Source organism: Bubalus kerabau, chromosome 11 (genome assembly GCF_029407905.1).
Source record: "Bubalus kerabau isolate K-KA32 ecotype Philippines breed swamp buffalo chromosome 11, PCC_UOA_SB_1v2, whole genome shotgun sequence".
Taxonomy (NCBI): Eukaryota; Metazoa; Chordata; class Mammalia; order Artiodactyla; family Bovidae; genus Bubalus; species Bubalus kerabau.
Genome location: NC_073634.1, coordinates 105,145,854 through 105,167,318, shown reverse-complemented (window position 1 = coordinate 105,167,318; position 21,465 = coordinate 105,145,854). Strand labels below are relative to the sequence as shown.

The 21,465-nt window shown below is 40.0% G+C and overlaps 1 protein-coding gene across 9 annotated transcripts in view; it reads left to right on the top strand.

Annotated features, from left to right (window-relative positions):
* The window catches only part of SETX (senataxin), a 109,918-nt gene that overhangs the window by 45,972 nt on the left and 42,481 nt on the right, over positions 1 to 21,465 (top strand). For all 9 annotated transcript variants that reach the window (XM_055541474.1, XM_055541472.1, XM_055541467.1 and 6 more), the window contains 7 exons: positions 6,717 to 6,816; positions 10,256 to 10,429; positions 12,464 to 12,696; positions 13,698 to 13,865; positions 17,211 to 17,367; positions 19,893 to 19,994; positions 20,183 to 20,298. In XM_055541474.1, coding sequence (XP_055397449.1) covers positions 6,717 to 6,816; positions 10,256 to 10,429; positions 12,464 to 12,696; positions 13,698 to 13,865; positions 17,211 to 17,367; positions 19,893 to 19,994; positions 20,183 to 20,298 — 1,050 coding nt within the window. The remainder of the gene's footprint in view (positions 1 to 6,716; positions 6,817 to 10,255; positions 10,430 to 12,463; positions 12,697 to 13,697; positions 13,866 to 17,210; positions 17,368 to 19,892; positions 19,995 to 20,182; positions 20,299 to 21,465) is intronic.

The window sequence follows — 21,465 nt, the reverse complement described above, 5'->3', positions numbered from 1 at the left end:
TGCTAGGAGAACAGCTAAAATATAACTTGTAAATGTCATGTTGAACAGACATTGTGCCAGACACTGTTCTAGATGCTGGTCATACAGAGGAAATACCAATACTTTCCTAATCTCTGCCCTTCTGGAACTTATGCACACAGTCCAGGGGTGGCAAAGGAGGAAATGTTTTTCAGTGCAAAGGAAAGGGAAGACTTCTCAGAGGAGATAGTCTCCCATCTGCATTTAATTATGTTTAAAAAAAATTTTTAATTGGAGGATAATTTACAATATTGTGTTAGTTTCTGCCATACATCAACATAAATCTGTCATAAGTATACATATGTCCCCTCCCTCTTGAGCCACCTACCCCATCCCACCCCTCTAGGTGTCACAGAACACTGGATTGAGCTCCCTGAGTCATACAGCAAATTCCCCCTGGCTATTTTACATTCGGTAATGTATATGTGTCAGTTCAATTTGTCCATCCCTCTCTTTCCCCCACTGTGTGTCCACAACTCTCTTTATGTTTGTATCTCCATTACTGCCCTGCCAATAGGTTCATCAGTACCATTTTTCTAGATTCCATATGCATGCATTAATACTCAGTATTTGTTTTTCTGACTTACTTCACTCTGTATTCCAGGCTCCAAGTTCATCCACCTGATTAGAACTGACTCAAATGCATTCCTTTTTATGGCTGAGTAATATTCCATTGTATATGTACCATAACTTCTTTATTCATTCATCTGTCAGTGGACATCTAGGTTGCTTCCATGTCCTAGCTATTGTAAATAGTGCTGCAATGAACCATGGGGTACGTGGGTCTTTTTCAGTTATGGTTTCCTCAGGGTATATGCCCTGTAGTGGGATTGTTGGGTCATGTGGTAGTTTTATTCCTAGTTCTTTAAGGAATCTCCATACTGTTTTCCGTAGCGGCTATATCAATTTACGTTCCCACCAACAGTGCAAGAGGGTTCACTTTTCTCCAAACCCTCTCCAGCATTTATTATTTGTGGATTTTTTGATAATAGCCATTCTGACCGGTGTGAGGTGATATCTCATTGTAGTTTTGGTTTGCATTTCTCGAATAACAAGCAGAGGATGAAATGGCTGGATGGCATCACTGACTCGATGGACGTGAGTCTGGGTGAGCTCCGGGAGTTGGTGATGGACAGGGAGGCCTGGCGTGCTGCGATTCCTGGGGTCACAAAGAGTCGGACACAACTGAGCGACTGAAATGAACTGAATAACAAGCATTGTCGAGCATATATTCGTGTGTTTATTAGCCACCTGTATGTCTTCTTTGGAGAAATGTCTATTTAGGTCTTTTCTCCCACTGTTTAATTGGGTTGTTTTTGTGCTATTGAGCTGCGTGAGCTGCTTGTATATTTTGGAGATTAATCCTTTGTCAGTTGTTTCATTTGCAGTTATTTTCTCCCATTCTGAGCGTTTGCTTCTTCATTTTGTTTATAGTTTCCTTTGCTATGCAAAACTTTTTAAGTTTAACCTAGGTCCCACTTATTTTTGTTTTTATTTTCATTACTCTTGGAGGTAGGTCAAAGAGGATCTTGCTGTGATGTATGTCAGAGTGTTTCTCCGAGAGTTTTATAATTTCCTCCAAGAGTTTTGTATACATAGGTATACTTGTGGCTGATTCATGTTGATCTTTACCCCATCTTCTTAATCTCTTCTGCTTCTGTTACGTCCTTGCTATTTCTGTCCTTTACTGGGCCCATGTTTGCATGAAATATTCCCTTGGCATCTCCAATTTTTTTGACGAGATCCCTAGTCTTTCCCATTGTTGTTTCATTTTGCATTGTTCATTTAAGAAGGCCTTATCTCTCCTTTCAATTCTTTGAAACTCTGAATTCAGTTGAGTACGTCTTTCCCTTTCTCCCTTGGCCTTTTGCTTCTCTTCTTTTCTCAGCTACTTGTAAAGCGTTCTCAGACAACCACCTTGCGTTCTTGCATTTCTTTTTCTTTGGGATGGTTTTGGTCATTGCCTCCTGTAAAGTGGTGCGAACCTTTGTCCATAGTTTTTCAGGCATTCAGTCTACCAGATCTAATCCCTTGAGTCTATTCATTGTCACCACTGTGTAATCATAAGGGATTTGATTTAGGTCATACCTAAATGGCCTAGTGGTTTCCTACTTTCTTCAATTTAAGCCTGAATTTTGCAGTAAGAAGCTCATGATCTGAGCCACAGTCAGCTCCAGGTCTTGTTTTTACTGACTGTATAGAGCTTCTCCATCTTTGGCTACAAAGAACATAATCAGTCTGATTTCATATTGACCATCTCGTGAGATGTCTTCATCCATGTGTAGAGTTGTCTACATGCATGTGTAGAGTTGTCTCTTGTGTTGTTGGAAAAGGGTGTTTGCTGTGACCAGTATGTTCTCTTGACTGTGTTATCCTTGCCCTGCTTCATTTTGTACTCCAAGGCCAAACTTGCCTGTTATTCTGGTATCTCTGGACTTCCTACTTTTGCATTCCAATCCCCTGTAATGAAAAGGACATCTTTCTTTCTTGTTTATTTCTAGAAGGTGTTGAAGGATAGAACTGATCAGCTTCTTCGACGTCAGTGATTGGGTCATAGACTTGAATTATTGTGATGTTGAACAGTTTGCCTTGGAGATGAACTGAGATCATTTTGTCATTTTTGAGATTGCACCCAAGTATTGCATTTCAGTCTCTTTTGTTGACTGTGAGGGCTATTCCATTTCTTCTTAGGGATTCTTGCCCACAGTAGTAGATAAAATGGTCATCTGAATTAAATTCTCCCATTCCCATTCACTTTAGTTCACTGATTCCTAAGATATTGATGTTCACTCTTGCCATCTCATGCTTGACCACATCCAATTTACCTTGATTCATGGACCTAACATTCCAGGTTCCTATGCAGTATTGCTCTTTACAGCATCAGACTTGACTTTCACCACTAGACACATCCACAGCTGAGCACTGTTTCCACTTTGACCTAGCCTCTTCTTTCTTTCTGGAGCTACTAGTAATTGCCCTTCGCTCTTCCCCAGTAGCACATTGAACACCTTCCAGCCTGGGGAGCTCATCTTCATTTATCATATTTTTTTGTCTTTTCATATGGAAATCAGCCCTGGGTGTTCACTGGAGGGACTGATGCTGACGCTGAAACTCCAATATTTTGGCCACCTGATGCGAAGGGCTTACTTATTTGAAAAGACCCGAACGTTGGGAAAGATTGAAGACAGGAGGAGAAGGGGACGGCAGAGGATGAGATGGTTAGATGGCATCAGCAACTCAATGGATATGAGTTTGGATAAATTCCGGGAGTTGGTAATGGACCACGGAGGCGTGGCGTGCTTCGGTGCGTGGGGTCACAAAGAGTCAGACACGACTGAGCGACTGAACTGAAGTGAACTGTCCTTAGGGTTCTCAAGGCAAGAATACTGGAGTGTGTTGCCATTTCCTTCTCCAGTGGACCATGGTTTGTCTCTTGACTCAGATCTGTCTCTCTTGGGTGACCCTGCACAGCATGTCTAATGGCTTCATTTAGTTACATAAGCTCTTTCACCACAACAAGTCTGTGATCCATGAAAAGGCCAATAATGTTGTCTGCCAGAGGTTCACATAAAAAGAGCTATTAATAGAAATGTTTATGATGAAAGGATTTGTCGTTTAGTCGCTCAGTCACGTCCAACTTGTTGCAACCCCATGATAGCATGCCAGGCTTCCCTGTCCTTCATTATCTCCCATAGCTTGCTCAAACTCATGTCCATTGAGTCAATGATGCCATCCAACCATCTCATCCTCTGTCACCCCCTTCTCTTGCCCTCAGTCTTTCCCAGCATCAGTGTCTTTTCTGGTGAGTCAGCTCTTCACATCAGCTGGCCAGAGTATTGGAGCTTTAGCTTCAGCATGTTAACTGTACATGCTACTATTTTCTATTTGTTACCCTTGTTGTTTATTCCTGTTTTTATTGTCCCTGCTCTTGTGGTTTTAATTGAGCATTTTATATAATTTTATTGTCTCTCTATCCTTAGAATATCAACAAAATTTTTTTTTCAGTGATTGCCTTAGAGCTTGTAGTATATATTTACAACCAAGTCTGTGTTCAGATAACACTTCATGGATAGTGTGTCTACCGTACAATAACGAAATATTCCTGATTTTTCCTTGTCATCCAGTGTATCATTGCTGTCATTTGTTTCACATACACATAGGCCTACGTTAACAAACACACACACACACATACATAAGCATCCATAATTTAATATGTTGTTGCTCTTATTTTGAGTAAGCTATTATCTGTTAGATGAATTAAAAATAAGAAACAAAGGTTTTAATTTTGCCTTCACGTATTCATTCTCTGATGGTCTTCCTTTGTTTATGTAGATTTGAGTTCTGACCTATATAATTTTCCTTATCTTTGAATATCTTTTAACTTTTCTTGCAAGATAGGTGCAGTGGTGACAAATGCCCTCAAATTTTGTGTGAGAAGATCTTTATTTCTCCTTCACTTTTAAAGGGTAATTTTGCAGGATTCAGAATTCTAGGTTGGTAGGGTTGTTTTTGTCTCAGTCATCTTAAATGTTTCACTCGCTTGCATTTTTCTGCAGGGCAGTCGGATGTAGTTCTTAGTCTTCTCTGCTATAGATAGGGGTTTTTTTCCCTCACTGGCTTCTTTCAGGATTTCTTTCTATCTTTAATATTTCAGATTCCTAAAGTGTGAATATGATACGGTATGTTTGCTAAAGATGTAGTTTCTGGCATTTATTCTGCTTGGTCTCTGAGCTTCCTGGATCTGTGATTCGGGGTCTGGTATTAATTTTGGAAAACTGAGTCATCATTGTCTCAAGTACTGCTTCTTCCCCACCCCCCTTCCTTCTTATATCCCCATTATGTGGGTGCTGCAGCTTTTGGCATTGTGGTACAGTTCTTAGATATTCTGGGGTGTGGCTTTTTTCCTCATTTTGTTTTTCTTTGTTTTTCAGCTTTGGTAGTTTCTGTTGCTGCATCCTAAATCTCAGAGATTCTTTGCTTAGCAGTGTCCATTGTTCTAATGAGCCCAGCAGAGGCATCCTTCATTTCTGTTAGTGTTTTTAATCTCTAACCTTTCCTTTGGGATCTTTTTCAGAATTGACATCTCATTCATTACTATATCCACCTATTAGTTCATGGGCTACTTTTTCCTTTAAAGTTAGTATATAAATTAATATTGTTTTTGAAAAATTGTTGGTCTGACAATTCCAGTATTCCTGCTATATCTGACTAGTTTTGTGTGTTTTTGCGTTTGAGAATGCAGTTGTTTTTTGTTGTAAGGTGGATTTGATCTACTAAATAAAAAGAACAGCAGTAAATAGACCTTTAGTAAATAGTACTGAGGTATGGGGGAAGGGAGAGCATGCCATAGTCCTGTGATAAGGTGTCAGTCTTTCTTATTTTCTGGCTGTGTTGAGTCTTCGTTGCTGCTCGGGCTTTTCTCTAGTTGTGGCGAGTGGGGGCTGCTCTCTGGCTGTGGTGCAGGGGCTTCTCATTGCAGTGGCTTTTCTTACTGCAGAGCACAAGTTCTAGGGTGTGTTGCCATTCCTGGGCTCTAGAGCACAGGTTCAGTAGTTGTGGTGCAAGCACTTAGTTGCTCCCTGTCATATGGGATCTTCCTGGATCAGGGATCTAACCCATGTCTCCTGCATTGGCAGCACGATTTTTTTTTACCACTAAGCTACCAGGGAAGCCCAGGTGTGTCAGTCTTTTAGTGAGCCTTTGCCTTTGGCTTTCACACTAATCATTCATCTTGGTTTCTCCCTGCCTCCTCAGGTGAGACAGGATGACCAGAATGGGTTGGAGTAGGTTTTCTTCCCCCAAGTAGGTTAGGCTCTGATAAAAGCCTAGCAAGTTTCAGTTCAGTTCAGTTGCTTAGTTGTCTCCGACTCTGACCCCCATGGACTGCAGCACACCAGGCTCCCCTGGCCATCATCAACTCCTGGAGCTTGCTCAGACTGATGTCCATCAGGTTGTTGATGCCATCCAGACATCTCACCCGTTGTTATCCAGCAAGTTTTGCTCTGGCAAAATAGTTTTTGTATAGATCAAAGCCATGTTAAGAAGGTTAGAATGGAGGTGGGAGGGAGGCTGAAGAAGGAAGGGATATATATTTAATAGATGATTCAGGTGGTTATACAGCAGAAATCACCACAACATTGTAAAGCAATTATCCTCCAGTGAAAAATTATTTTGAAAGGTCAGAATACTCTGATGTAATTTAAAATGGTTCTAAAATTCCTAACCCTCAACACTGCTATATCCACTCCCCCTCCCCCACCAAAGGACACAGGAAATTTTCTCCCACATTTACTGTGGCAGCCTATTAGAGCTCCTAGATGTGAAACTCTAGTGTGGGATATCCCTTATGACTGGGTCACCCTAGAGATTTTAAGCATTCAGAGTTGTTTAGACTGAGCCTCCAGCAGTTTGTCAAATCCAGTTCAGGTTTTCTTCCTGGCATGGAGGTTTCTGCTTAAGGGTTTCTGCTCTGCTAAGTCTTCATTGTCTGTATCCACCTTTTTGTCTCTTTATACTTGTGAGGATGGACTGGTGATTTTTAAGTTCCATACATGCCAAGCTGGAAACCATAAGTCCTAAGTTAATTTTTACTATTTCTGTCACCTGGGATTTCTAGGTTCTGGATTTTGTTGTTGCTTACTTTGGAAAAATTTTCAGATGTCTTTGCTTTCTTAATTTGCTTTTTTTGCTTTGCTAAGGTGGCACAGGAATGGATCAGTTCTCCAAACAAAGAGAAATTCCATCAGTTGCATTTACGAAAATTTCCTGATGATTATAAAAAATACTGGGAGTTTGTGGGTAAGTTCTTTCTTAAGTAACTTGCACTGTGTCATGTAATAATTGGAGAGATTTCTTTTGAGGGAACAGGATAATTGTTTGAATTTTCTGGGCTATAGGTTTCCTAAATTGAATCTTATGTAGAATATGTTTAAAGTCTTACTTAACGAGGATAATTAGTAGTGCATATATTACTGCTAGACTTGCTCCTCATCTGTGTGAAGTGTGGGGAGGTGGTGAGGGGGGTAGGGTTATTTTACCTATTTTGTGACTTTTGTAATTTACTTAACTCAGCAAATATTTATTGACTGTGTACTGCCTGATAGTGTGTGATTCTAGATGCCAGATATGTAGCTGGGATGAGAACATAAAATTCTGCCTTCACGAAGCTTACATTTGACTTATTTTCATTTAATCTGTTGTAAATGTCTTTTCAGTATTTGTAATTATTCTGTTGTTAGCATGTTCCATAGTTCTGTTTAACTAGTTTCTAGTTAGATGTGTATATTGTTTATGGTTTTTCACTATTACACTGAATAAATCCTTTTGCCTGGATCACAGTGTAGGCATTTTAAGACTTGATTCATATTGCCTCTGTCTACCAAAAAGAATTCCATTGTCACATCTAACATAAGAATGTATCTCTCCTCATTTGCTAGTTTAAACTTTTCCCGTTTTACATGGGAACTGTATCTCATTTGAGGTTATACATTTTGTCCCCAAATCTTCAGTGGTCTTTTATATTCTTGGGGGTAGAAAAGGGTCACATAATTGTCTCTGCATACCATTTGTCATTTTTCTGTTAGGGAGTTTTTTTTCTTCTTATTTGTGTGCATTTGTTGTAACTCTTTTTTTAGTTTCATTATTTGCGTTCAGTTTCACATTTGGTTTTTGAGGCAGTTTTTATCTTCTTATGTTCATAAACTTTACTGTTCAAATTTTGGTTTTAGAAATTAAATAGTTTCATGTTTTCTTGTAGTAATTTTATATTTCTTTTTAATATTTAAGTAACTGATTTATCTGCCACTTATCTTGATTATGTGATAGAATCACATAGTCTTTTCCCTTGTTTCTCACTTCTTTCATTTAACATGTGTGTAATTCATCAATTTTGTGTGTATCTTCAGTACTTGTTTTCATTGCTGTGGTATTATTTCAGTGTATAACTACATCACAGTTTTACCGTTGATGGAGATTGTTATTTTATTTTTTGGTCAAGCCATGTGGCTTGTCCTAACCACTGGACCACCAGGGATTTCCCATTAATGGGCATTTTTTCCATCAGTTTTGGTCTGATGGTCTTCTTTTGTATCAGGAGTCCACAAGCCCAACCCCAGGTTCAGAGATTCACTAGGACAACTCACAGGAATTATATTCATGCTCATGGCTGTGACTTCTTATTGTGCAAGGATACAAAATAAAATTAGCAAAGGGGACTAAGCACATGGGTGAAGTCTAAAGCAGACCAGGAGCAACCTTCAAGAGTCCTTTCCCAGTGGAGTCACACAACAGGCACTTAATTGTCCCACTAGTCAGGTGTGACAATACATGTGACATGTTACCTGCCAGGGAGACTGAGGGACTCAATGTCTGCAACACCCTCTGCCCATTCCAGAGTCATAACTTTCCAGAAGCAAAATGGGTGTTTGACATAAACCATAGAGAAAGAATTTGGCAAACAGGTTAGATGCAGTGCACCACTGTCATCAGTGAATGAGAACTGTCTGGAAATCCAAGTTCTTAGATGCCAGTGGAGGGGGGCAACTTGTAAGCTTTCTAAGGACAGAAGAAGCCTCAGGCCTGCTATGTTAATAACTCTTTTACGCATAGCATTTTATGAATAATGCCACTGTGGTCATTCATGTGTCTCTAGTGTCATGTGAGGGCATTTTTGTAGTCTTGTCTCCTGAAATGAGTTGTATGAGTTCAACTGAAGTAGATAATGCCAAGCCAGTTTATACAGAAATTATGCAGCCCCATCAGTGTATGGAAGTCACATTGTTCCATGTTTATACCAACACATTTGTATCGATTGTGCTATTAATTTAACCTGTTACCGTGTGCGTACTGATGGCCATTTGTGGTTTTATTTTGCTATCAATGAACTTGACCCCTTTTTACATATTTAGTATATGTTTAAGTAACCTCTTTGGGGAAGCCAAAAGACGTGTTCATTTTCTGTTGTCTTTCTCTTACTGATTTGTAGCGAGTTCTTTGTATAATTTGGATGTAAAGCGTTCTCCCACTTTGGCTTGCATTATGACTCTCATAGAGATGTCTTTAAAATTCTTGTTTAGAATTTATTTTTAGCATAACAAATGCATTTGTATATTTTTTTATGGAATGCTCTATGACTCATTGAAGAAACCTTTCCCTGCTGCACATCATAAATATATTATCTTAACATCTAGAACTGGTGCCAGCAAACAACAGCTTGCACATCTACCCCATATCTTGTTTTTATATTGCCCTAGAGTAAAGTTTTTGTATATTTTTAAAAGGTTTTGAAAAAAAGATGGTGATGATGAATATGTAGCAGATTCCATATGTGGCCTGCAAAGAAAAATCTGGCTCTTTACAGAAAGTTTACCAATCCCTTTTCTAGAGGCTTCACTGTTTTGTCAACCTGGAATCGATTTTGTGCATGAGTAAGATGTAGGGGCCATGTTTCATTTTTTTCCCCTAATGGAGATGTAATTATCCCACTACTGTTAATTGAAAAGACTATCCTTTCTTCATGGTCTATAGTGCCATGTTTGCCATAAATCTAGTGGCTTTTTAATGCACTGATATTTTCTGGATGCCTTTCTCTATTGGATCATTTGCCTACCTCAGTGCCCATGTCACGTTGCTTGATTAGTTAAGCTTTAGAATAAGTTTTAGTAAACAAGTCCTCTTAGCTTGTTTTGCCTTATGAGTACATCGGCTATTCTTGTCCCTTTGCCTTCCTATGTAAGTTTTAGAGGAAAAAAAATGTTGAAGTTTGTTGAAAATTGGCAAAGTTGGTACTAAACTTTTTAATTAGAGCGTGCTGTTTTCCCAGCCCCATTTATTTTACTGCTGTCCTTTCCCCTTGTTTGAAATGCCACCAGTAGGCTCAGAATGCTTGTATGCACTTGGATATTTGTTTCCAGGTTTTCTCTGGGGATTTTGAAAGTAGAGCACAAAAGTGAGAATTTTTTGATTAAAAACCAAGGTAAGTTTCAAGGAAAGGAAATTTATTAGCTCCTTTTGAATATTATGACTTCATCTATTTTGGTGTTGTAGCAGTAAATTTTTAAGAAAAACTGTATAATACTCTGTGATCAATATTTGAGAATGCCCACTGGCTTAGACCATCATTTTTGAAGTGTGTACGCTACTTGCTTGAACTCTTTAGTACAAGGGTTTAATATCCTTTAGTTAATCTTATGTAAATTTATTCTGTTAGAATAAATGCTGACTTCTTACTGTTTTACAGTTTATCTTGAGGAATGTGAGCTAGCTAAACAGCTTCATCCAAGGGAAAATGATTTGGTGTTTTTGGTTCCTGAAAGACTCAATGAGGAGAAGAAAGATTTGGAGTGGAGTCACCTGGAAGATGCCTGTGAATATTATTGTGGCTATGTTCATAAATTCCGCCGCACTTCAGTCAGTGAGTACCTAGTGAGACTCTGTAGAGAAGTCTGTCAGAAACTTGTCTTCTCATTTCCTTCTATATTAGGCTTTACCAGCCATGTATTTGCTGTACATTTAGCTGGTGTACATTTATCAGACTTGTGTTTGTGAGGTTGATGATTTATTTACCTTTCCAAGACCTCTTAGATTTTCTAGACTCAGCTGGAAAAGGCCCAGTATTTCTTGCTTTAGACTTCAGATTTAAAAGTGTTCTTTTGTAATGTCTTCTTCTCCTTCTAGTAAATTTCTTCATCTGTTAGTGTTTGTTATAAAACAGATAATTTGCAAGCCATCTGTTTGTTAAATCACATTCCAGCTTTGGTTTTCTGGCTAATTATTAATGAGCAGACCAAAGATGTAACTAACTGTAAGGCACCTTGAGGGCTTTACTGCTTCTGTCACTTTCCTCCATTGTGTTGTAGGGGCTTCTCTCCCTAAGGGAGCATAACAGAAATAATGTTAGCTTGAATTTAAGGAGTACCAACTATGTGCCACACAGTGTGCCCTGTCCTTCCTGTGCACATTTACTATCTTTTCCCAGAGCCCTGCAAAGCAGAATTAGTTGTTCCCTGCTTATTGGGATATCAGAGGTCGGGATGTGGAATAACTTATCCAAGGTCACCCTTAGTATTAAATGGTAGGTTCAGAATTGAAACCTAATTTTATTTGACTGAGAAGTCCACATTCTTTATATATGCCAGGCTGCCCTTTTGACATTGCTGCTTTTTTTAGTCTCTCTTATGTGAAAAGAATATGATTTCATTATTCCTTCACCTTTTTGCGTTACATCTTATAAACAGCAACAGAGCTGTTGGAGTTGAGCAGTGTGCCGCGTCGTAACTGATGTGCTGTGTTTACTCTCGTGTGAGCACAGCTCAGCTCTTCATGTAGGATGCGTGTAGAAGAGAAGCTGTGGGGATACATAGCTTTGTCTGTGCTTTTGACTCTGACAGGTGGCTACATTTGCCAGAGTTCTGTTTCAAAGGTGGCCTCCTTCCCTGAGCTCTTCATGTATCTAATACTCTGCCATCTCCATTTGGAGATTATTAGGCATTTAAAATCTACTCCAAAAAGAAACCCTTGATTTACTGCCTGATGTGCTGTTGCCTCAGCTTTTCCCATCATAGGATGCAGAACCTCCATTCTCCCAGTTACTCAGCCCCAGACCTCAGAGTCATGCTGGAGTCTTTCTCTCCCTCACAGGCTCCAACCAATTCGTCAGGAAGTCCTGTTACTGGCCCATCCTTTGCAGTATATCCTCCATCCTGGCCCCACCTCCCCCACTACATCCTGGCCCACAGGACCATTCACTTTCACCTGGATTCACCTGGATTAAGGGGTCTTTTTGCTTTTCCCATTGTAGTGTATTCTTCATTCACCATAAGTGATTCTTTTAATGTGGGCGTTAGAGCAGGTCCCTTCCCTACACAGAGCTGTCCTGTAGCCCTTGACCTGACTCAGAGTCATACTGCAGAGCCCTGTGAAGAGTAGCCACCAGTAGTTTCTCAGGCTTTGAGCTCGCTTCCTCCCAGCACACCAGCCTTCTCTCTGTTCCTCAATAATCCAGATACCCTGCTGCCTTTGCGGTTGCTGATTCTCTGCCTATAGCATAGTTTTCCAGTTATCAACATGGCTTCATTGTATTAAGACCACGCCCAAATGTCATCTTATCAGGAGGGTCTTCCCTGACCCTCTTGTCTGCATAACACTCGCTCACATCCCTCTTCACTTCCTCATCCCCCTCCTCTGCACTCTTCATGCTACTACCATCACCTGGCATGTTTGTTTACCTGCCGCCGCCTCCTAAAAAATAAGCCTCCCAAGGATAGCAATGTTGCCTGGTTTGTAGGAGCCATTCAGTAGATAAATAGTAATTTACCTTCACTGAGTAAATTATGTGAATGATGTGTAGAAAACATGTTATAAAACACTTTGTTCTGAATAACCTTTTTAACTGGACACCTTGCATTCACTGGTAACCGAGATTGCTTTTTCTCTATCTTGGTAACAGTGCATAATGGGAAATTTGAGTGTTCGGTTTCCATCCAGACTCAAGATAATTTACCAGTCAATTTAAATGAACTCGTGAAATGCTTTGTAATCAGCTCTCTGGTGACTACACAAAGGAAGTTGAAAGCCATGTCTTTGCTGAGTGGTCGGAACCAACTGGCCAGAGCCATTCTGAATCCAAACCCCATGGACTTCTGTACAAAAGATTTACTAACTGCAACATCTGAGAGAATTGTGAGTGATGACCATTTGATACAGGGAAAGTCAGAACATTTCATGTCACAACGTTAAAGCATCATGTTCTTTGTCCACAGCAAAGACTTATTAGTCACAGTGTATGCCCAGTGAAATTTTTAGTGCCTAGTTTTCTTTAATGTTATTAAGTATGTCTTTGTGTTAGCTTACCTCAGGAAGAAGATAGAGTGCAATAAGGAATTGAAAATATGATTGAAGAACAACATTAAAATGTTAGGTGAACATCCTACTTTTTAGGTGGTTAAAATGCAGGAGTAAGTAGGAATAGGTTTAATGGAATGAATTTTGCATTTGAATGACCAGTGGAGCTTTTGGTACTGTTGCCGGTTTGAAGACAAAGTGTATTGTGTGAATGGATATTTCTCTTTATAAAATTGTGTATAAGTTCCAGGAAATTAACACAGAGACAGGTGAAGGGAAAGAATTGTTATTTGAACCCCTTCCTTGTGTTCGGGCTTCCATGTGTGTTTTCTCATTCAGTTCTCACCTTCTAAGGGATCCGAGATTTATATAAAAATCGGTGGAGGCTGAAGTCCGGAGAGGTGAGTTTGGAAACATAGCTTGAGAGTGAAACTGAGGTGTAGACTCGGAGCTGAACCAAGATCCTCTCCACTCTGTCACTTGTGTTAGGAAAGAAAGTCTTGGAATGGTTTTACTGTCTAGGGAGAGAATTGACTAAAATGGGAAGAATCAGAGAATAAATAAAAAGAAGAGTACAAAACAGTTCGTGATCTTTGTAAGAATCACAAATAAAAATATTGTTTTATTTATAGATGGACTGAAGCCTGTACATACTTGTAAGTGACTCTTTCCAGTAGTGAATGCGCTTCTTAGATTAAAGGTCATTTTGGAGTCTTGCCTGATCATAAAGCTTCTGTCTGATGAAGGACAGGAGCAGTTTACAAAGATTTTTCCACTGTCTAGCTTTCCTGGGCCACCACAGGAAGAAAAAGTCATTCTCACTAATGTCTTTCATATAGGTTGCCTACTTAAAAGATTTCAATGACGACCAGAAGAAAGCGATAGAAACTGCATGTGCCATGGTGAAACACTCCCCATCAGTTGCCAAGATCTGTCTGATTCATGGACCACCTGGAACAGGAAAATCAAAAACCATTGTTGGCATCCTATACCGCCTGCTGACAGAGGTGAAGTGTCTGTGAGGGCAGCAGCGTTCTTAATTGAATATGTCATTTCATGTCACTAGATTTAACTAATGTGTGATTAAGTACTAAAGTGCCTTTTTCCCCCTTCACTTGTGTGTATCTTTTGATACTCTGTGGAACTGTATCAGATAAAGGGTTAGCAGAGATGGAGAAGATTATAAGAAATAAAAAGGCAGAAAATATTATTTTGGGTGCAGTAACTCCTGAGGGCTAGAATGGTGGTCTTCTGGCTTTGTTAGTGGCCATAGCTGATACCAGGAGACCATCCTGAATTTATCTATCCCTGGGCTGCGTTTTGGTTGGATTGGGTATTGAATAAAATCAGTGTATAATAAGGTAAGGCTCAGAAAAGTTAACGATAAAATTTTATGACTGAGTAATTTTTTTAAACTTTTTATTTTGTATTGGGATGGAGCTGTTCACAGTAGTAAGTTTTTAGTATCAGTGTAAGATGCAAGAGTGAACGTTGACATTCTAGGAATCAGCGAACTAAAATGGACTGGAATGGATGAATTTAACTCAGATGACCATTATATCTACTACTGTGGGCAGGAATCTGTTAGAAGAAATGGAGTAGCCCTCATGGTCAACAGGAGTCTGAAATGCAGTACTTGGATGCAATCTCAAGAACGACAGAATGATCTCTGTTCGTTTCCAAGGCAAACCATTCAATATCACAGTAATCCAAGTCTATGCCCCAACCAGTAACGCTGAAGAAGCTGAAGTTGAACGGTTCTATGAAGACCTACAAGACCTTTTAGAACTAACACCAAAAAAAGATGTCCTTTTCATTATAGGGGACTGGAATGCAAAAGTAGGAAGTCAAGAAACACCTGGAGTAACAGGCAAATTTGGCCTTGGAATACGGAATGAAGCAGGGCAAAGGCTAATAGAGTTTTGCCAAGAGAACGCACTGCTCATAGCAAACACCCTCTTCCAACGACACAAGAGAAGACTCTACACATGGACATCACCAGATGGTCAACACCGAAATCAGGTTGATTCTATTCTTTGCAGCCAAAGATGGAGAAGCTCTATACAGTCAGCAAAAACAAGACCAGGAGCTGACTGTGGCTCAGATCATGAACTCCTTATTGCCAAATTCACACTGAAATTGAAGAAAGTAGGGAAAATCACTAGACCATTCAGGTATGACCTAAATCAAATCCCTTATAAGTATACAGTGGAAGTGAGAAATAGATTTAAGGGACTAGATCTGATAGACACAGTGCCTGATGAACTATGGATGGAGGTTTGTGACATTGTACAGGAGACAGGGTTCAAGACCATCCCCATGGAAAAGAAATGCAAAAAAGCAAAATGGCTGTCTGGGGAGGCCTTACAAATAGCTGTGAAAAGAAGAGAATCGAAAACAAAGGAGAAAAGGAAAGATAAGCATCTGAATGCAGAGTTCCAAAGAATAGCAAGGAGAGATAAGAAAGCCTTCCTCAGAGAACAATGCAAAGAAATAGAGGAAAACAACAGAATGGGAAAGACTAGAGATCTCTTCAAGAAAATTAGAGATATCAAGGGAACATTTCATGCAAAGATGGGCTCAATAAAGGACAGAAATGGTATGGACCTAACAGAAGCAGAAGATATTAAGAAGAGGTGGCAAGAATACACAGAAGAACTGTACAAAAAGGTCTTCACGACCTAGATAATCACTATGGTGTGATCACTGACCTAGAGCCAGACATCCTGGAATGTGAAGTCAAGTGGGCCTTAGACAGCATCACTATGAACAAAGCTAGTGGAGGTGATGGAATTCCAGTGGAGCTCTTTCAAATCCTGAAAGATGATGCTGTGAAAGTGCTGCACTCAATATGCCAGCAAATTTGGAAAACTCAGCAGTGGCCACAAGACTGGAAAAGGTCAGTTTACATTCCAATCCCAAAGAGAGGCAATGCCAAAGAATGCTCAAACTACCGCACAATTGCATCATCTCATACACTAGTAAAGTAATACTCAAAATTCTCCAAGCCAGGCTTCAGCAATACGTGAACTGTGAACTTCCAGATGTTCAAGCTGGTTTTAGAAAAGGCAGAGGAACCAGAGATCCAATTGCCAATATCCGCTGGATCATAGAAAAAGCAAGAGAGTTCCAGAAAAACATCTATTTCTGCTTTATTGACTATGCCAGAGCCTTTGACTGCGTGAATCACAATAAACTGTGGACAATTCTGAAAGAGATGGGAATACCAGACCACCTGACCTGCCTCTTGAGAAACCTGTATGCTGGTCAGGAAGCAACAGTTAGAACTGAACATGGAGCAACAGACTGGTTCCAAATAGGAAAAGGAATACATCAAGGCTGTATATCGTCACCCTGATTATTTAACTTCTATGCAGAATACATCATGAGAAATGCTGGGCTGGAAGAAGCACAAGCTGGAATCAAGATTGCCAGGAGAAATTATCAATCACCTCAGATACGCAGATGACACCATCCTTATGGCAGGAACGGAAGAGGAACTAAAAAGCCTCTTGATGAAAGTGAAAGTGGAGAGTGAAAAAGTTGGCTTAAAGCTCAACATTCAGAAAATGAAGATCACGGCATCTGGTCCCATCACTTCATGGGAAATAGATGGGGAAACAGTGGAAACAGCATCAGACTTTATATTTTGGGGCTCCAAAATCACTGCAGATGGTGACTGTAGCCATGAAATTAAAACGCTTACTCCTTGGAAGGAAAGTTATGACCAACCTGGATAGCACATTCAAAAGCAGAGACATTACTTTGTCAACAAAGGTCCGTCTAATCAAGGCTATGGTTTTTCCAGTGGTCATGTAGGGATGTGAGAGTTGGACTGTGAAGAAAGCTGAGCACTGAAGAATTGATGCTTTTGAACTGTGGTTTTGGACAAGATTGTTGAGAGTCCCTTGGACTGCAAGGAAATCCAACCAGTCCATTCTGAAGGAGATCAGCCCTGGGATTTCTTTGGAAGGAATGATGCTAAAGCTGAAACTCCAGTACTTTGGCCACCTCATGCGAAGAGCTGACTCATTGGAAAAGACTGATGCTGGGAGGGATTGGGGGCAGGAGGAGAAGGGGACGACAGAGGATGAGATGGCTGGGTGGCATCACCGACTCGATGGACATGAGTTTGGGTGAACTCTGGGAGTTGGTGATGGACAGGGAGGCCTGGCGTGCTGTGATACATGGGGCGCAAAGAGTCGTACACGAATGAGTGACTGAACTGAACTGAAGATGCAGGTGCTTTTTATTTTTATTATAGGAACTTTTGAATATATGTGAAAGTAGGAAAGAACTATAACATTGTGTAATAGAACTCATCAGGACTTTTTGTTTGATGCAAATTGCAGAACCAAAGGAGGGGGTGTTCAGATGAAAACTCCAACGCCAAAATCAAGCAAAACCGTGTCCTCGTATGTGCACCTTCCAATGCAGCTGTTGATGAACTTATGAAAAAAATTATCATTGAATTCAAAGAAAAGTGTAAAGACAAGAAGAATCCTATGGGTATGATATTTATGTAGGCTTTTAATTTGTTTTGTTTTCAGTGTTTAGTGTGGGGAGCTTTGAATGACAAAAAGTGAGCCAGTTCTGGCTTATTGACATCTCCCGAATTTCGTTCATGTGGCCTTCCAGGACAGTGCTTCTCTCACAGTGTGGCTTGTGACCAGTCACTGGATTGTGAAATCAGTTTAGGGAGATTAGAACCAGCATACTTACATAAGATAGAACAGAACAGAGGGAAACAGAAAAGATTAGAGCATAGTTAATGAGGGGGGTAAGTAGTATTCTGTGAAACCTATTTTACTGGTGAAGTGTGAGTGTACTGCTTTCAGTACAATGTGAAGTGTGCCTCATAAAAGCACTGGTCTAGCGTCAGCAGCAGCAGCAGCGTGTATACACCTAGAAGTGAAAATGCTGGGTTGAAGGATTTGTGCATCTTCTAGATAGTGCCAGATCCTTCTAGAAAGTGGTGGTGTCAGATCCCACACTGAGAACAGTGCCCAGACAGTGGGCAGGGTGCTGTTTTCACTTTCCTTTTCCTGAGGAGGAGTAATAAGCACTTTTTCAGGTGTCCATTGACAACAGGACAAGGCTGGATGAAGTTGAGACAAATGCCGGGTCTAGGTTGGATTTTTAACTTTTTTGGTTAGAAAATGACATCTCTGTCAGTAAAGAGAGCTTTTTTCATTATTTTTCAGTACTTTTTTTTTTTTTCCCCAATGCATGTGATATATATATTTGTGGGATTTGGTATATACCCTTTATTGGGTTAAAGAAGTCCGTTTTTCATTAGCTTTTTTTTATGAATGGGTGCTGAATTTTATACAGACATTTATTTGCAATGTTTTGTGTAAGTGATTATCTGTCCCTTGAAAGTTAATCTGTTTTTAGTATTGTTTTGGTGTTTGTTGTTCTCTTTTTACTTTTTGGTCTGTTTTTTGACAGATGGGTAAGTTTTTGTCTGCTGAATGTCTTTAATTGTTGATTTATTCAAGTTTTCTGCATTTGAGTGACTTTTGCTAATTTTTAAATCCTTGTGTTTTGTTGTATGTGAATTAAAAAACCCAACACCTCAGCACCTGGACAGTGATCGGCTCTCATCCTTCTCCCTCCAGGGAAGCCACAGCAGCTCAGGGGCTTTCATATCTGGTTTTCACCTTTCTCTGTTTTTCGCCCCTAGGAATTTCTTTTACATCCTTCTGAGCTCACCCTGCAATTTAAAGGATTCTGTTTTAATTTCTGGAGCATTTTGAGGTGCTTAGAGTGGGTATAAATCTCATCACCTTTCTGGCAGATAAACAACTTAGCAGTTTTGAAACTTTCGAGTAAATGTTGGCCAGAGAAGATGGCTTCAAATTTAGAAGAAGGAGCTGAACTAGGAATACAGATACATGTAGACAACTGTATAATAAATTGTTAATTTATTCATTCAGCACGTTTATTGTATTTACTGTGTGCCAGCAGCTGTTCTAGGCAGTGACCAAAACAAAACCTGATTCTCTGGGGCTTGGGATTCAGTGAAAGGAAACAGCAAGCAAGTACATGACATGTTAGGTTGGGATAGGTGCTAATAAACACTGCTTGGTTGATGTTATTTATTTAGTTCAGTGAAGCAGTGGGAGATTTTTAGACTAAATAATACCTGAGTGTACTAACCTAGAATTAAAAATGCGGTTAGTAAACCAGTTTAAATGATGCTGACAGTTTTTGAAATTACCAGAATTTCCAGCACCTTCTGTCCCTTAGATCCTGAGGTGGCATTGTGATGTGGAGCAGAGTTTTAGAACCTTGGTTCTGACTATTCTACAGAAAAGGATTTGATTGGTGGTCCCAAAAGATTTCATTTGGGGAATTCAGACATGTATTAAAAGATAAACATCTTCATCTTTGAAATATCCTGAGGTTAAGAAATCTGTTTTATTTTTAACTCAGCCATTTTCCAAACGAATTTTACCATGGATTGTTGAATAGAACATAGTTTGAGGAACATTAGTGTAATAGAATCTCATCTCTGCTATATACTATTTGTGCAACCCCAGGCAATGGCACCCCACTCCAGTACTCTTGCCTGGAAAATCCTGTGTACGTAGGGGCCTGGAGGGCTGCAGTCCTTGGGGTCGCTAGGAGTTGGACACGACTGAGCGACTTCAGTTTATTTTTTCACTTTCATGCATTGGAGAAGGAAATGGCAACCCACTCCAGTGTTCTTGCCTGGAGAATCCCAGGGACGGGGGAGCCTGGTGGGCTGCCGTCTATGGGGTCGCACAGAGTCGGACACGACTGGATCGACTTAGCAGCAGCAGCAGTAGCTTTTATTAGGCGGAAATAAATCCTTGCCTTTTAGGGGTTTTTATGAAGCTTTATCTAAAAGGATATATGTGGAGCCTTTAGCACAGTTCCAGATGTCTGGTTGATTAATAGTTCATGTTAGCTCCCTTCTCTGATTGTTAATATTTTGCTAAAAAACAGTTATTATGTACAGAGATTGGCAGTGTTCTTACTAATCTCTGTGTGACTTTTATCAACAGGAAACTGTGGAGATATAAATTTAGTACGTCTAGGTCCAGAAAAGTCTATTAATAATGAGGTCCTAAGATTCAGTTTGGACAGTCAAGTTAACCACAGAATGAGTAAGTATGCAATAAAGGTATATACTAATTTATTTTTTTCTTGTTGTATAGTTGGCTTGGGCATTAAAGGTAATTTGGAGACCCTAAAAATAGTCTGATTTTGAAAGCTAGTTTTCCTTCTCATTGTGTGTGAATATGTGTATATTTGTTAGAATGAGCAATTCTTTGTCTTTTTATTTTCTTTAAAGAAAAAGACTTACCGTCTCATGTTCAGGAGATGCACAAAAGAAAGGAATTTCTTGATCGTCAACTTGATGAACTTTCCCGCCAGCGTGCTTTATGCCGAGGTGGAAGGGAATCGCAGGTATCTAAACATTTCTTGATCAGTGTTTATAACAGCTCATAGATAAACTAGTTGAGTATTTGATGCTGTTCTTTTGTTGTGAAATAGTATATAATTTGTGTAAAAGATGTATACAAAAATGGTATCTTTACATTAGGAGTTAAACTTTTTTTTAAAGGACCAGATAGTAAATATTTTAGACTTTACAGGCCTATGTAGAGTCTCTTTTAGCCACTCAACTCTGCTGTTGTAGCCTGAAGACAGCAGCAGTTGGTAACATGTAAATGATGTACCAGGGGTTGGCCTGCTAGGCAGACAGGAAGAGCCAACCTACAATACCTTGGACAGATCTGCATCTTAAATACAGTATTAAGAATTTATCAGACTTCCCTGGTGGTCCAGTGGTTAAGAATCTGAGCTTTCCACTGCAGGGGGTACAGGTTCAATCCCTGGCTGAGGAACTAAGATCCCAAATACTTCACTGTGTGGTCAAAAAAAAAGAATTTATCTAATTCAGTTCAGTTGCTCAGTCGTGTCCGACTCTGCAACCCCATGAATTGCAGCACTCCAGGCCTCCCTGTCCATCACCAACTCCCAGAGTTCACCCAAACTCATGTCCATCGAGTTGGTGATGCCATCCAGCCATCTCATCCTCTGTCGTCCCCTTCTCCTCCTGCCTGTAATCCTCCCAGCATCAGAGTCTTTTCCAGTGAGTCAACTCTTCGCATGAGGTGGCCAAAGTACTGGAGTTTCAGCTTTAGCGTCAGTCCTTCCAGAAAACACCCATGACTGATCTCCTTTAGAATGGACTGGTTGGATCTCCTTGCAGTCCAAGGGACTCTCAAGAGTCTTCTCCAACACCAAAGTTCAAAAGCATCAATTCTTCGGTGCTCAGCTTTCTTCACAGTCCAACTCTCACATCCCTACATGACCACTGGAAAAACCATAGCCTTGACTAGACAGACCTTTGTTGGCAAAGTAATGTCTCTGCTTTTGAATGTGCTATCTAGGTTGGTCATAACTTTTCTTCCAAGGAGTAAGCGTCTTTTAATTTCATGGCTACAGTCACCATCTGCAGTGATTTTGGAGCCCCCAAAAATAGTCTGACACTGTTTCCACTGTTTCCCCATCTATTTCCCATGAAGTGATGGGACCAGATGCCGTGATCTTCATTTTCTGAATGTTGAG